We start from the raw sequence: 17,298 nt of genomic DNA on the forward strand, positions 1-17,298 counted from the left end.
AAACCTTTTTTGACAGATTTCTGAGCGCCGTGTACCACATAAAATCAGTTTTCGGTCAGTAAGCATAACCAGAATTCATACATAAGGCTCACTGTCCATTTTTGAGAAAATGAAAGGATTTTAGTGTAAGCTTCCAGCCGAAAAATACGGTACACGAGTTTTGTAAGGTGGTTTGTTTCGGTGCAGGAGGCTGTGAGACTTCGCGGTCCAGGATACAGGACGCAGTTTCACACACTCTTCATTTTGCACTTCATGGCGCTGTTGTAAATAGTGAAAATACCAGTAGTGCTCCAACCTTTAGTCGGGACGCTTTCTCAACATTCTCTACAGAATACACTGCTGCTCATCTGACACTCCAAATAATACTAATAATAATTAGTGCTGCCAGCGTTAATCTTGTTAAAATGACATTAAGGCCATAACTGCATTAACACAGTTAATGAGTTATCGCGGATCACCCCTTGCGTGGGGCTGGACTTTGTCAACGCATTAACGACCTAACCGCGCTAACGTGGATCTCTAAATTACTAATTTTCAAATGTTTTCTTTTTACCGACCAGCTCCTCTTGTATAGTTGCAGTGTCCATCTTGTTATTGCCTGCAGGTGAAGCGATGGGGGAGGGGTAGTTGTGTTCAGTGAAGGAGAGAGGCGAGGCAGAGTAGCGTTGCTTAGAGACAAAAGTGGACGAAAGAGAGGCAAACTTGCAGGTCCACGAGTATAATCATAATGCAACATAGACTATATCGATATAAACAATATTGTCACATCTCATATAAAAATATATCGATATATACAGTGGGGCAAAAAAGTATTTAGTCAGCCACCGATTGTGCAAGTTCCCCCACTTAAAATGATGACAGAGGTCAGTAATTTGCACCAGAGGTACACTTCAACTGTGAGAGACAGAATGTGAAAAAAAAAATCCATGAATTCACATGGTAGGATTTGTAAAGAATTTATTCGTAAATTAGGGTGGAAAATAAATATTTGGTCACCTCAAACAAGGAAAATCTCTGGCTCTCACAGACCTGTAACGTCTTCTGTAAGAAGCTTTTCTGTCCCCCACTCGTTACCTGTATGAATGGCACCTGTTTGAACTCATCATCTGTATAAAAGACACCTGTCCACAGCCTCAAACAGTCAGACTCCAAACGCCGCCATGGCCAAGACCAAAGAGCTTTCGAAGGACACCAGGAAAAGTATTGTAGACCTGCACCAGACTGGGAAGAGTGAATCTACAATAGGCAAGCAGCTTGGTGTGAAAAAATCAACTGTGGGAGCAATCATCAGAAAATGGAAGACATACAAGACCACTGATAATCTCCCTCGATCTGGGGCTCCACGTAAGATCTCATCCCGTGGGGTCAAAATGATCATGAGAACGGTGAGCAAAGATCCCAGAACCACACGGGGGGACCTGGTGAATGACCTGCAGAGAGCTGGGACCAAAGTAACAAAGGTCACCATCAGTAACACACTACAACGGCAGGGAATCAAATCCCGCAGTGCCAGACGTGTTCCGCTGCTGAAGCCAGTGCATGTCCAGGCCCGTCTGAAGTTTGCCAGAGAGCACATGGATGATACAGCAGAGGATTGGGAGAATGTCATGTGGTCAGGTGAAACCAATCTAGAACTTTTTGGTATAAACTCAACTCGTCGTGTTTGGAGGAAGAAGAATACTGAGTTGCATCCCAAGAACACCATACCTACTGTGAAGCATGGGGGTGGAAACATCATGCTATGGGGCTGTTTTTCTGCCAAGGGGACAGGACGACTGATCCGTGTTAAGGACAGAATGAATGGGGCCATGTATCGTGAGATTTTGAGCCAAAACCTCCTTCCATCAGTGAGAACTTTGAAGATGAAACGAGGCTGGGTCTTCCAACATGACAATGATCCAAAACACACCGCCCGGGCAACAAAGGAGTGGCTCCGTAAGAAGCATTTGAAAGTCCTGGAGTGGCCTAGCCAGTCTCCAGACCTCAACCCCATAGAAAATCTGTGGCGGGAGTTGAAAGTCCGTGTTGCTCGGCGACAGCCCCAAAACATCACTGCTCTCGAGAAGATCTGCATGGAGGAATGGGCCAAAATACCAGCTACTGTGTGTGCAAACCTGGTAAAGACCTATAGTAAACGTTTGACCTCTGTTATTGCCAACAAAGGTTATGTTACAAAGTATTGAGTTGTATTTTTGTTATTACTATAAATTACTGACCTCTGTCATCATTTTAGGTGGGGGAACTTGCACAATCGGTGGCTGACTAAACAGTTTTTTGCCCCACTGTATGTGTACACGTGCAACCCCCAAATAGCCACTTTTCTCTGCTTTTTACTCTCTGGAACCTTACAACAAAACAGCTTCTTAATACTTCCAAGGTGTGTGGCTGGCTTTGCTTCAAGGTTGTAACACCCCTTTACTGGGGCCGTTAAAGCATTTGTGCAAGAAAGGGAAACGTCAAAGCACAGATCACACACATACAGTGTTTGGCATTTGGTCAGGGCTGGCAAGGAAGTAGTGAAATGTGCTACTTCTCCACAGCAGGGGTTGAATGGGGCTCTCAAGGGCTGCAGCCTAGATTTGTGTTATTGGGATCTGAGAAATATATTTATTTTCTGAAACAAAGGCCAGCAATTAAAATGAAACTAAGGTCAGTGAATATGCTGTGTTATTCCAACATCAAGTCACCTAGAAGTGTCTGAAATGACCTTTCAGATTGTGGTTTGAATTTAAGTAGTGATTAGCTAAGTGTGCAGAAGTCAAAAAGAAGGCTTATGGTCTAACTTCTAGTACACATTCTACGCGGCAGTGTTTGTGAACACCTAAGAATATGAATGCCTGTAAGGCATAGCCCAAAGATTCATTCATTCATTGTATTAACTCATTCACTGCCATTGACGTCTATAGCCGTCAATTGCAGTGAATGAGTCAATGGGTTTAACTCATTCACTGCCAATGGCTGGCAGTGAATGAGTTAATTATTCCATTAAGACACAAATGACAGACTGAGATCAAGGAACTAAGATCCAACCAAGAAGATACATTTTGATTAACAGTTCCATGGATTTTATGCTTGATTCCTCTCTATTTGAAATGATCTGGAAAAGAGAGGTACATAAAGACTTGGCATTTTGGCTCAGTCACAGAGTCCTAGAGATCAGTCAGTGATCCACTGGGAACCACTGATTACCAGCTTCCAATAGCTGCTCTTAGTTGCTGTGAAGTTTCTAAAACCCAGTTCATGCAGGCCTAGAGATCAGTTGGCAACTATCTGGTAACAACTGGTTAGGAAAAATGCTGATTCTGCAACTGGTTGGTGAGTAGTTGCTGGCAGTCTCTAGCATGGCATTCAGAGTTGCAATGAAAAGCAGGTTGCTGCAGTGAATAGTAGTTTGCATGGAAAACACAAATTTGTCTGCAAATACTTGCAAACTACTTGCCAAGTTGTAGTGAAAGAGTGAGAAATGTGAAAAAAACTAGAAATGTTATCCTCCCAAGTAAAAGCTTTGCTGTTTCACTACCACTTGGTAGAAAATTTCACTGGGCGACAGCCAGCGGCCTCCAGCCAACACTCGCCAATAGGGCTGGGGGATATATCGAGTTTTTAAATGGGACGATCGTGGCTCAAGAGTTGGCAGTTCGTCTTGAAATCGGAAGGTTGCCGGTGCGAGCCCCGGCTCCGACAATCTCGTTCATTATGTCGTTGGGCAAGACACTTGACCCGTTTCCTACTGGTGGTGATCAGAGGGCCCGGTGGCGCCAGTGTCCGGCAGCCTCGTTCTGTCAGTGCGCCCCAGGGCAGCTGAGGCTACAATGTAGCAAGCATTGTGCAGGTTAAAATGAATGAGCTCATATTAGGCAACTTAAATAAACTGCTACAACCTACTCTTTCTAGAGTCTACGCCCTCTTCCTCCATCAATGCATTTCCCAATAATTGCCACGTACATACTGAACTGCTAACTGATTTGCTGAGATGAGGGTTGTCCCACCTGTCCCTAAAAAGTTATTAAACTATTAAAATTAGGAAGGATATTAACCTGTTGTTGTGCTGGGAATAAAACCTTTACAACTGCTATTTTGTGACTTTTGAGGTTATTTTTACCAGACTTGACTGGTGATCCTGTACAAGAAGTTATGTCCCATTGGATAGTGTAACAGAATATATAATTTCAGAATATGTGGGGCCATCATGGCTCAAGAGTTGGCAGTTCGTCTTGTAATCAGAAGGTTGCCGGTTTGAGCCCCGGCTCCGACAGTCTTGGTCGTTGTGTCCATGGGCTAGACACTTCACCCGTTTCCTATTGGTGGTGGTCAGAGGGCCCGGTGGTGCCAGTGTCCGGCAGCCTCGCCTCCAGCCAACACTCGCCAATAGGGCTGGGGGATATATCGAGTTTGTAAATTGGGCGATTGTGGCTCAAGAGTTGGCAGTTTGTCTTGAAATCGGAAGGTTGCCAGTGGGCCTCTGTCAGTGCGCCCCAGCGCAGCTGTGGCTACAATGTAGCTTGCCATCACCAGTGTGTGAATGTGTGGATGACTGAATGTGTAAAGCGCTTTGGAGTCCTTAGGGACGAGTAAAGCGCTATACAAATACAGGCCATTTGCCATTTAAATACAGTGGGGCAAAAAAGTATTTAGTCAGCCACCGATTGTGCAAGTTCCCCCACCTAAAATGATGACAGAGGTCAGTAATTTGCACCAGAGGTACACTTCAACTGTGAGTAACAGAATGTGAAAAAAAATCCATGAATCCACATGGTAGGATTTGTAAAGAATTTATTCGTAAATCAGGGTGGAAAATAAGTATTTGGCCAATAACAAAAATACAACTCAATACTTAACCTTTGTTGGCAATAACAGAGGTCAAACGTTTACCAGGTTTGCACACACAGTAGCTGGTATTTTGGCCCATTCCTCCATGCAGATCTTCTCGAGAGCAGTGATGTTTTGGGGCTGTCGCCGAGCAACACGGACTTTCAACTCCCGCCAAAGATTTTCTATGGGGTTGAGGTCTGGAGACTGGCTAGGCCACTCCAGGACTTTCAAATGCTTCTTACGGAGCCACTCCTTTGTTGCCCAGGCGGTGTGTTTTGGATCATTGTCATGTTGGAAGACCCAGCCTCGTTTCATCTTCAAAGTTCTCACTGATGGAAGGAGGTTTTGGCTCAAAATCTCACGATACATGGCCCCATTCATTCTGTCCTTAACACGGATCAGTCGTCCTGTCCCCTTGGCAGAAAAAAAGCCCCATAGCATGATGTTTCCACCCCCATGCTTCACAGTAGGTATGGTGTTCTTGGGATGCAACTCAGTATTCTTCTTCCTCCAAACACGACGAGTTGAGTTTATACCAAAAAGTTCTACATTGGTTTCACCTGACCACATGACATTCTCCCAATCCTCTGCTGTATCATCCATGTGCTCTCTGGCAAACTTCAGATGGGCCTGGACATGCACTGGCTTCAGCAGCGGAACACGTCTGGCACTGCGGGATTTGATTCCCTGCCGTTGTAGTGTGTTACTGATGGTGACCTTTGTTACTTTGGTCCCAGCTCTCTGCAGGTCATTCACCAGGTCCCCCCGTGTGGTTCTGGGATCTTTGCTCACCGTTCTCATGATCATTTTGACCCCACGGGATGAGATCTTACGTGGAGCCCCAGATCGAGGGAGATTATCAGTGGTCTTGTATGTCTTCCATTTTCTGATGATTGCTCCCACAGTTGATTTTTTCACACCAAGCTGCTTGCCTATTGTAGATTCACTCTTCCCAGTCTGGTGCAGGTCTACAATACTTTTCCTGGTGTCCTTCGAAAGCTCTTTGGTCTTGGCCATGGCGGCGTTTGGAGTCTGACTGTTTGAGGGTGTGGACAAGTGTCTTTTATACAGATGATGAGTTCAAACAGGTGCCATTCATACAGGTAACGAGTGGGGGACAGAAAAGCTTCTTACAGAAGACGTTACGGGTCTGTGAGAGCCAGAGATTTTCCTTGTTTGAGGTGACCAAATATTTATTTTCCACCCTAATTTACGAATAAATTCTTTACAAATCCTACCATGTGAATTCATGGATTTTTTTTCACATTCTGTCTCTCACAGTTGAAGTGTACCTCTGGTGCAAATTACTGACCTCTGCCATCATTTTAGGTGGGGAAACTTGCACAATCGGTGGCTGACTAAATACTTTTTTGCCCCACTGTATATATCGATATATTTTTATATGAGATGTGACAATATTGTTTATATCGATATAGTCTATGTTGCATTATGATTATACTCGTGGACCCGCAAGTTTGCCTCTCTTTCGTCCACTTTTGTCTCTAAGCAACGCTACTCTGCCTCGCCTCTCTCCTTCACTGAACACAACTACCCCTCCCCCATCGCTTCACCTGCAGGCAATAACAAGATGGACACTGCAACTATACAAGAGGAGCTGGTCGGTAAAAAGAAAACATTTGAAAATTAGTAATTTAGAGATCCATATTAGCGCGGTTAGGTCGTTAATGCGTTGACAAAGTCCAGCCCCACGCAAGGGGTGATCCGCGATAACTCATTAACTGTGTTAATGCAGTTATGGCCTTAATGTCATTTTAACAAGATTAACGCTGGCAGCACTAATTATTATTAGTATTATTTGGAGTGTCAGATGAGCAGCAGTGTATTCTGTAGAGAATGTTGAGAAAGCGTCCCGACTAAAGGTTGGAGCACTACTGGTATTTTCACTATTTACAACAGCGCCATGAAGTGCAAAATGAAGAGTGTGTGAAACTGCGTCCTGTATCCTGGACCGCGAAGTCTCACAGCCTCCTGCACCGAAACAAACCACCTTACAAAACTCGTGTACCGTATTTTTCGGCTGTAAGCTTACACTAAAATCCTTTCATTTTCTCAAAAATGGACAGTGAGCCTTATGTATGAATTCTGGTTATGCTTACTGACCGAAAACTGATTTTATGTGGTACACGGCGCTCAGAAATCTGTCAAAAAAGGTTTTATTACGACTTTGGCAAGCTACGAAGCTGCACTACTTAATTGTCAAAGCAATATGGCTGCCATAGTCAGGAGCCTCGCGGAGTAATACGTGCTGTGCTTCAACGTAATATTGCGCGGATTATTATCGTGTGGGTATAAGGACTACAAATGGCACCTGTTAAGAGACATGGTTACGAAGTGGATTTCAAACTCAAGGCTGTCAGTCATGCAGTAGAACATGGGAACAGAGCAGCTGCAAAATCTGTCAGTCTTTGTTATTATGCTCAGCGTCTTTTTAGTTTACATTTTGAATGCACAATTGTGAGCTTTTTGTTATGCACAAAAACAACATTTTTTATTTTATATATGGAGCATTATTATTTAATAAATGCTGATAATTTATTTCTGAGTAATTTCATGTACATCTACGTTGTATGTTAATAAAAGTGCCTGTTTGAGATCTGAGACACAGCTTTGACTAAGAACTCTTTTTGTTCTTACTTTATGGCAAAAAATCCCTTCTTCAATATTTATCTTCTTCGAGACATACATCCAGCTAAAGAATATCAAGATATGAATTTTGGGCCATATCGCCTAGTCCTACTCACTAACTAGTTAGAAGATAAATTTTTTTCTCTAGTTGCCAGATGTTGCCAGGGGGTTGCCAACTGATCAGTTGCTGTGTGTCACTGAGCCAAAGGCTACAATGTTGCTAGATATGTAAGCATCTGTTAGCTTAAAATATAATGACTAATAGCCCTCCTGTTGTGTGCACTCCAAACTCCCTTACTTTAGTGTTCTGGTCACCATTGAACGGTCTGTTTTAACATTCTGTCTCTCACAGTTGAAGTGTACCTCTGGTGCAAATTACTGACCTCTGTCATCATTTTAGGTGGGGGAACTTGCACAATCGGTGGCTGACTAAATACTTTTTTGCCCCACTGTATATCTTCACCTAAATGCATACACATGGGCAGTGGATTACTCATCTAATCAGGAGAACACAAACATAATGCACAAAAACACAGAATCATTTAAACAGATTCATTTGAAACCCAGACTTTATTCACTTTAATGTGTTTAATGAGTTTCATCAAGTAGTTTTTTTTTTCCAAATGATTTGCCCATAGTCGTGCATTTAGGAACTGTATCCTCGGGGGACACCTGTTGTTGTAGATTATGACATCAATCTATTCTAGCAGGTGCTGTTTATCTGTCAGCATTCTTTTAAGAACACTAACATGTACTCACATTGCCATGTCAAGGCAATGTTTGTTTTGTCCGGTTTAAGCACCAGTAGGGTTTTTGGTTACAAGATCCAGGAATGAGAAACATGGCGGTAACACAGTCCAGATCATTTCCTGTTAAACATAATCTGATCTTAGACCCATTTGAAATAAAACAAAACAACATGAGGCACAATTAACTGGGGGTTTTTTTGTTTCTTCATTTTCTTTTGTCACTTGGCAGAATCAGGACAAGCTGTAAACACAAAACTATTATTACCATATAAAGTTAACATGACAAACTTCAGCAATTAACTGCTTATTTGCACATTCAACAGAGACAAAACAAGCTCCAAAACAGGAGCTCATAATTTAACTTCTTTTACATTAAAGTAGACCTGCATGATCCATAGTACCCATAATAATCCTTATTTATATCAAACTGGGACTCCCAGCCACTCAGGTGGCCTTTTCACTCCTCCCGCTTAAACCCAAAAAGCAAGGTTAGCAGCTGGGTGGGGCTTCCTGCACTCATAATGAACTATAGAAAACAGTTTTTAAAGTATACTGAATCTTGATTTGCTGTGAGATTACATCAATCTTTGAAACTTTGGCCATTATTTAAATATTTTGTTTCCAACTTCGCCAGGCGGTTGCCGTTATGGTTATTTTAGGTCCACCCACTATAAATAAGCACAGAGGATTTGCTACAATTGTAAAGTTAAGTCTACTGTTGCTATTACTCATTTGTTCAATGTATGAACTTCTAAAAGAAAGAGCTATTTTTATATTTTAAAAAATCAAGAGTATTAAAAAGAAGTAACTGTATAAGTCAAAAATGCTTTGACTCAACTCAAGACCATCACATTTACCATGTTGGTAAAGCTGGGAGTTGTAAAGTTGAATGATAATTGATAGCTTCATAAAATGTACTTGTGTTTCTCTAACTGCCTACCTTTCCTTTCTATAACAGGCATCTTAAGTATCAGGGCTGCTAGGCAACAGCAGGGAAAGCCCAATGTGGTTAGCCAGCAACAGTATAACACTTCCTGTGTCAAACCTTAGCCCCTCCAAACAACACACACACACAACTCCCAGCACTATCTCACGTTCCCTCTTCATTTCCTTTTCTCCATATATCTCTTTGTCACTCTGTAAGAGACCAGATTGACCTACTAATGTTCCTTGCCAACCAAACAACAACTCTGATGCAGCTGAAACCAGATTATTCCAGTTCTCTGTGGTCAGTCAATGAGGGAGCAGAGAGAGGGTAGCGGATGTCTCAGCTTGATCAAAGAACACACACACAGACAAGGTTACATGCACACATACACAGATTTCTACTTGAGACTTGAGTGTCTCTGTCAGGATATGTTCCCTGAGTCTGGGTCTCTTGTCCTAAGTCAGTGTGAAATCAAGATCTGTGCTGTAGGGTTGAATGTTTTCTACTTGTAGAAAACATTCAACCCTACATCTCAATCTGTAGCTACAGAGAGTGGCAATAAGAAACTGTGGAGGGGAGGGTGGAATCGGTACGGGGATCTACGCAGTTCACAAGCAGAACTCACGCACGCTATAACGTTAGCCTGAGATATGCACTGAGTAACTAAGAGTCTGCAGCCTCCTGTGAGCTGCAGATGTAGAGCATTTAGTAGAAACAATGCTGAGTTTACAAAAAACACAATGGCCATGGTAAGACCCTGTCATGTTAGTAGTTTCTTCAGTCACTTGATTAAAGGTTAGGAGTAGATTAACTTTGAAGCCCCAAATTCACAAGCGTTATAAAAATAGCTTTGTCCCCGTTGCTGTCACTGAATTAAATAAGAACTGTTTTTGATTCGAAATATCAAAACTACTATATATGTGCCACAGTGAGCTTTATATATTTACTAGGTATGTGTGTTTTTAAAGGGATGCCAAATGCTGTCATTTTTCTGTAAAGCAAATTTACCTTGCCTTTGGGTATAAATAAAGTTACCTTGACCTTGACCTTGACATCAAATGATTAATTCTCCCTTTATTCATCCATGTCGCTGAATTTTAACTGAATGACCCTAACTCCTAACCCTAACCCCTCGAACTGAGAGAAAATGATAGAGATAGATTTTTATGTTCCACAACTTCAGCACCAAACCCCAAGTTATCAAAATAATTGAATGTGTGCAATTTTAAAGTCTTAGAGACTCTTCTGAAGATCTAACTGTGTTTCTACCTCAGTTTAAAAGCAGTTTCCAACACCAAAAGATCCAGTAGGTTTACCTTGTCCGTTGGCATAGTAGATCCACTTCTCTCGGACTTGAGTTAGTGGTGCAGGGGGTTTCTTTTGAATTGCCTTCTCCATGATGCTGCTCGGGTCCTGCATTGGGCCCTTCTTCAACACCTGAGAGCTCTGCTTCACACTACACACTACGATCACCACCAGCACCAGCAGCAGCAGCAGTACAATCATCCAGGGCAGGTGCTCGTTTATGTCAAAGTGATTATGGGCGCTTGGTCTTGGGAATCCCCTGCGAGTTGGCCTGTAGGAGCTGGAGGCTCCACCTGCGCTATCTTGTCCATTAATCTTTCTTATGCTTGTTTCAACCTTGACTATTTCTTCAGTCCCCAGATCTTCCATTGCCCTCTTGTTAGGCCCTGGGTTTGGTTCAGAATTCAGTTGCCCCCTCTGCAACTCATGGTCCATTGGTTCCTCATGAGCTGGGAGAACTGGAGTCCAATTTGGTTGGGTGAGAGTGCCAGGATGGCTTCGGAGGGGCTCTTCTGCTCGCTGGCTTTTTCCACCCTGGGGTTCCTTCAGCTGAATGGCTGCTGACTGGCTGTGGGTACCTGTGTTGAGAGGCAGAGAGGTTGATGGAGACACAGAACAAGCAAGAAGAGAGATAAGAAAGACAAGGAAAGCAAAGATAGTAGATAGTATAGAAGTAGCAGATGAGAGACAACAGTGACACAGAGAAAGAGGGAATTAAACTCAGTCACTTGGGAGTTCTGTCTAACTAAGACAAAAAAAAAAAAACAGACGGTATCACGGGCGGAGGATCCTAACACCTTAATCCATCCAAGCAATCTGGCACAGACACGCTTTGTTGACTTACTTCATCACTGAGTGGGCTGTGTACACCTTTTTGACATTGTTATTACAATCTGAGTATTCATGAAAACGAAAAGAGTGTTTAGATGATGTTCACAGGGGTAAAAATCTACTTTGTTTTCCAGGCAGTGGCCATTATAGTCATTGTTGAGCATACTAATACTAATACTCTGCAGAAATTGCAGACCAGTGTATGACTGACAGATGTCAAAATCTATATACATATTAGAGATGGCACGATACCACTTTTTTATGTCCGATACCGAAATCATAAATTTGGATATCGGCCGATACCGATATGAATATTAGTGTGTTTTTTTATTCAATAAAACTGTTTTTTTAAATATATTGCTGCATTTTGTATAAGTTCATACTCAAGTTTCAATAAACAACAACACTAAAGCTATTCTGTTATACCTGTATGTAAAAAATACACTGCACCCAAAATATTTCATAGTTCAGCAATACTGATCAATCTAATAAACTTAAACCTTCTCCATCCTTCCTATTCTGGTATTTTACAGAGTACTCTTTAGCTCCTCCCCTTTGTGAGTGTGGACACTTCATCTCTTTGCTCTTGAATGCTTTGCTTCTTATATTGATTTTTATTGATTTTTATGCTGATTTTTTCCCTTTTTTCCGTGTGAGCTTACCTGCGATTACTTCTGGACACTTGTAGATCATTAGGACTTGAGTGTTCTTAACAGAAACAGCAACATTTTATGGTTACCTTGTCCTCAGCGCTCCGTGTGTCTGTGGCCTAGACACAGCTGAAGCCTGATTACAGCGTCTGGGCACCGAGCAGCCTCAATAGCCTGGAAAGGTGCTAACCGCTAGGCTAACTAGCAACAAGATGCCTTCCCTCTCCACAGATGACTACCACAGCCTCCTGCAGAAGATTGCAGTACTGGAGACAAAAATTCATCGCTTAGAAGTAAACGTGGAGGTAAATGGACTGTGTGGAAATGAAACAACCTTGCCTTTGATTCAAAACAATGGCGATGAGCAAGCTAGTACACAGCTAAGGAGCACAGATAACATGACCAAGAAAGTAGACTCTGTGCATTATTATAAATCCTCAAGTGATAATCCCCCCTTGGACTGTCTTGGTGCAAAACCAAGACATAAATCATGTCTCCTGGAAGGGGGAGGACGTATCACAGGCAGGGCACAGCGAGCTGAAATCTCTGAAACCGACTGGCCTTCACTTCCTACGAGACAGAGAAGCTCTTCTACCCCTATATACGGGAGGAAACAGGACTGGACAACCGTGAATAGGAAGGTTAACAACAAACCTCCAAAACAACTGAATGTGAAACTGCAGAACAGATTTGCTCCACTATCAAAGGACCCTGGATCTATATCGGACAACCATCCATCTAAAAGCAGCGAAATAAGGTCTGAAAATCTGTTGAAAAGTGAAAGGCCACAGGGAAAGCTAAAGGCTAGGCCTGAAACTCTGATTGTGGGTGACTCTGCCGTAAAGGATGTACAAAGGATGTGCGGTAAGAACACTAAAGTCCTCTGCTTTCCTAACGATATGGTCAACAACCTGAAGGAGAGAATTCTTCAAATTGCAGATGAATATCCAACTGTGACAAACATTGTTCTGCATACAGGGTCAAACGATGTGTCCAAACAACAGTCGGAGGTTCTGAAACGGGACTTTACTGGATTATTAAGTACTGTAAACTCTCTGAATGCAGCTGTATTCATCAGTGGACCTGTACCGCCGGTCAGAGGAGGAGACGAGAGATTCAGCAGGTTATTTACACTGAATAAATGGCTTATATCAGCATGTGCTGACCACTCAGTGCACTTTATCGACAACTTTAATATTTTTTGGGAACGCAGGCATCTGTTCAAAGCAAATGGATTTAATTTTAACAAGTCAGGGGTGAAACTGTTCACCTCCAACTTGTTTTATTCCATACGTCATCCATCCGTGCTTGGTGCCAAGGCTGAGATAAACGAGGAGTTATCTCATAAAGAGGAACAAACATTACTCCAAGAACAGACAAAGCCCAGCAGAAACCTTGAGGAGGAGCTCCATTTGCCCCCACCCGGGAAGAGCCTCAGAAAGGAGAGACATCCATGGCATCTGAGGAAGAGCCTCAGAAAGGAGAGACATCTAAGGCAAGAAGAGGGGTCCCTATTTGCCTCCAACTCTCTCAACAACACCAACGACCAGGACAAGGGACCACGACCTTCCCCAGTCCCCCAAACCCCTGACAGGCCATCACCCTCCTCCCCCTCCCTTTCTCCCTCCTCCCCACACCTGAAATTCACTGAGGAGATGATGGAGCGGGTCAATGCTGGGCTCAGATCTACCCCCCGTCCCAATCCCTTTTTGTCCCCCATAAACCCCCCACCAGAGCGGCCAAAGGTTCGCCATCGAGCCCCACCCTCAACAGAGCAATCGAAGTCACATTGCCCAGCCTCGCCCCCCTTAGTTCCTCTTCATGCCCTGTCTCCGCAGTCTGATGCGTGATGTGTGAAGGGTCCGGGCTGTGAGGATTATGGCAGTGATGACTTTTCCCAGGAGAAGCTGGGACCCTGTTTACTAGAAGGTTTTAAAATTTCTGTACTTTTAGGTGACAGGAGACATGTGGCCTGGTCAAAACACAGAGAGCTGCACTCTAAAAGATCTTTAAACATAGTAAACATACCTTGTGTGCCACAGACTGCTCCCAAACACGAGGGGACAAGTAATACCTCTAAAACACTTAAGTTGGCTTTATTAAACATTAGATCTGTAGCTGGGAAAACATTTTTAATTAATGATTTAATCACTGAGCACAGCCTTGATTTTATGTTTTTAACTGAAACTTGGTTGGACCAAAGTAACAGTGGAGCTGTTCTCATCGAGACGACCCCTCCTAACTACAGTTTTATCAGTGAGGTCAGGGCGAGCAGGAGAGGAGGAGGGGTTGCTGTCTTATTTAATGAATCATTTCAATGTAAGCAGCTATCTCCTGGAAGTTTTCAGTCTTTTGAATATGTGGCTTTACAGCTGAAGGCCCCATCCAAAGTTGTGTTTCTTAATGTTTACAGGCCTCCCAAATACTGCACAGACTTTTTTAATGACCTCAGTGAACTGCTGTCTGTGATCTGTGTTGATTTCGACTGTGTAATTATTGCTGGGGATTTTAACATTCATGTGGACAACCCTCAGGACAAAGGGACTAAAGACCTGAGTAACACTCTGGGCAACTTTGGGCTGACTCAGCATGTAACAGAGGCCACACATAATAGAGGACACACTCTTGACCTACTGATCTCCAAAGGCCTGAGCATTTCAAAGGTTACTGTGTCTGATGTGGGCCTGTCTGATCATTACTGTGTTTTCTTTGAAAGTAAAATCTCAGCCCACACAAATATATCAACAACAGTGATCACAAAACGGTGTATAACTGAACACAGTAGTGCAATTTTTAACCAGGTCTTCCCATTAACACCTGACCTGTCCAGAGGGTCAGTCAATGAGCTCGTCAATAGCTTCAATGCTAAAATGTTAAATGTAATGGACACTATTGCTCCCATTAAGGTGAAGGTTATCTCTGGAAGGAAAAAGTCTCCATGGAGAAACTCCACACTGGTGAAAAAAGAAAAAAGAGAGTGTAGGAAAGCTGAGCGCAGATGGAGAAAAACAAACCTCCAGGTTCATTATGACATTTATAAAGAGAAACTTCACAATTATAATTTACAACTGAGGAATGCAAGGAGGTCCTACTTCTCTGACATCATCACTAAAAACAGCCATAATGCTCGGGTCTTATTTTCTACAGTTGACAGGCTAACAAACCCTCCTGTGTCAGTGGCAGCTGAACTTCATTCGACCATGGCCTGCAATGACTTTGCCAAATTCTTCACAGAAAAAATCCAAAAAATTAGACAAGCAATTGGTACATCAACAGCAGATCCAGGATATGTACTGTGTCCACCAAAAAACTGTTTAAACACCATGAAACAGTTTCAACCTATTAACAGCAAAGACCTGGAGGACATCTTAGGTAAACTGAACTCCTCCTCCTGCTGTTTAGATGTCCTGCCAACAAGTTTTTTCAAAAAGGTCTCAAAGACTTTAGAGTCAGACCTGTTACAGATCGTCAACTTTTCTTTATTATCAGGTGTGTTTCCAGAATCACTAAAAAGTGCTGTAATCAAACCTATACTGAAAAAGGACAATCTTGACAAGACACAAATGAACAACTACAGGCCAATCTCAAATCTCCCGTTTTTAAGTAAGATCATTGAAAAAGCAGTTTCTCAACAGCTCAGTTACTTCTTAAAACAGAATAATTGCTACGATGCCTTCCAGTCAGGTTTTAGACAGAACCACAGCACTGAAACCGCTCTGACCAAAGTGTTTAATGACATATGTCTGAATACAGACAGTGGAAAAATGTCAGTCCTAGTTTTACTGGATCTCAGTGCAGCATTTGATACAGTTGACCACAACATATTACTCAAACGACTGGAGAACTGGACAGGTCTTTCAGGAACTGTACTAAACTGGTTCAAAACATACGTAGAAAACAGGAAATACTTTGTATCAATAGGTAACTTCACATCTGAGCAGACAAGTATCACATGTGGAGTTCCCCAAGGTTCCATCTTGGGACCCCTTCTGTTTAACATCTACATGCTCCCACTGGCACAGATTATAAACAACAACAAAATAAACTATCACAGCTATGCAGATGACACACAAATATATATCACAATGTCACCAGGAGACCGAGGCCCTGTACAGGCTCTTGGTAAATGCATTGAGGAAATCAATGACTGGTTGTGCCACAATTTTCTCCAGCTAAACAAAAACAAAACTGAGGTAATAGTCTTTGGCGCCAAAGAAAAACGATTACAGGTCACCAGAGAACTTCAATCTATACATCTAAAAACCACAAACCAGGCGAGAAATTTGGGTGTAGTGATGGATGCAGACCTAAACTTAGAAAAACACATTAAGACAATAACAAAGTCAGCTTACTATCACCTCAAGAATATATCAAGGATAAAAGATCTGATGTCTCAACAGGACCTGGAAAAACTAGTCCATGCATTCATCTTTAGTAGGCTTGATTACTGTAACAGCATCTTTACAGGTCTACCTAAAAAATCAGTCAGACAACTACAGCTCATTCAGAACTCTGCTGCTCGAGTCCTCACTAAGACCAAAAAAGTGGACCACATCAGTCCAGCTCTGAGGTCCTTACACTGGCTGCCTGTCCGTCAGAGGATAGACTTTAAAGTTCTGATGCTGGCCTATAAAGCTCTGAATGGTTTAGGACCAAAATACATCAATGACCTCCTGACCCAGTATGAACCATCCAGATCCCTCAGGTCATCTGGATCCGGTCTTTTATCAGTTCCCAGAGTCAGAACCAGACACGGAGAAGCTGCATTCAGCTTTTATGCTCCTTATATCTGGAACAAACTCCCAGAAAGCCTCAGATCAGCTGAAACACTCAGTTTATTTAAATCCAGGTTGAAGACTCACCTGTTCTCAGCTGCATTTGAATAAAGCACCAAATCCACACTTTAAGCTTAAATTTCAAAACTTACATTTAACTACTGATTTTATCTACTGTTCTGATTTTATCTGTTTTGATTTTATATACTGTTTTGTTTGTTTGTTTGTTTGTTTGTTAATTAGTTAGTTAGTTTATTTGCTTGTTTTAATCAATTTTAAATCATGCTTTTTATTTGTTCTTGTTTCTAATGTCTCTGTAAAGCACTTTGAATCACCTTGTTGTTGAATTGTGCTATACAAATAAACTTGCCTTGCCTTGCCTACTTAGCAGAAACATTGAGCAACCTAACTAATAGGGTTGCAAACTCCCAGCAAAAAAAATAGGGAACCACCCCCACCCTCCACCTCAAGATGCTTAATCGACGTAATCAACTTTAATTTGATGCAGTGTGGGAAAAAAATGCACAGAAATCAATTCTTTTTCAAGAATAATTAAATAGATTCAACATCTTTCTTCAACAGAATTGCAGACTGCACAGATG

General features: G+C 42.3%; 1 protein-coding gene across 3 annotated transcripts in view; it reads right to left on the bottom strand.

Moving 5' to 3' along the window:
• tnfrsf21 (tumor necrosis factor receptor superfamily, member 21) overlaps positions 1 to 17,298 on the bottom strand; it is a 176,222-nt gene that overhangs the window by 109,963 nt on the left and 48,961 nt on the right. For all 3 annotated transcript variants that reach the window (XM_085247103.1, XM_085247100.1, XM_085247102.1), the window contains exon 3: positions 10,452 to 11,018. In XM_085247103.1, coding sequence (XP_085103229.1) covers positions 10,452 to 11,018 — 567 coding nt within the window. The remainder of the gene's footprint in view (positions 1 to 10,451; positions 11,019 to 17,298) is intronic.

The sequence above is a fragment of the Mchenga conophoros genome, linkage group LG15, assembly GCF_057382185.1.
Source record: "Mchenga conophoros isolate Kocher_MC1m ecotype Shallow Benthic linkage group LG15, M_conophoros_male_GT1.1, whole genome shotgun sequence".
Classification (NCBI taxonomy): Eukaryota; Metazoa; Chordata; class Actinopteri; order Cichliformes; family Cichlidae; genus Mchenga; species Mchenga conophoros.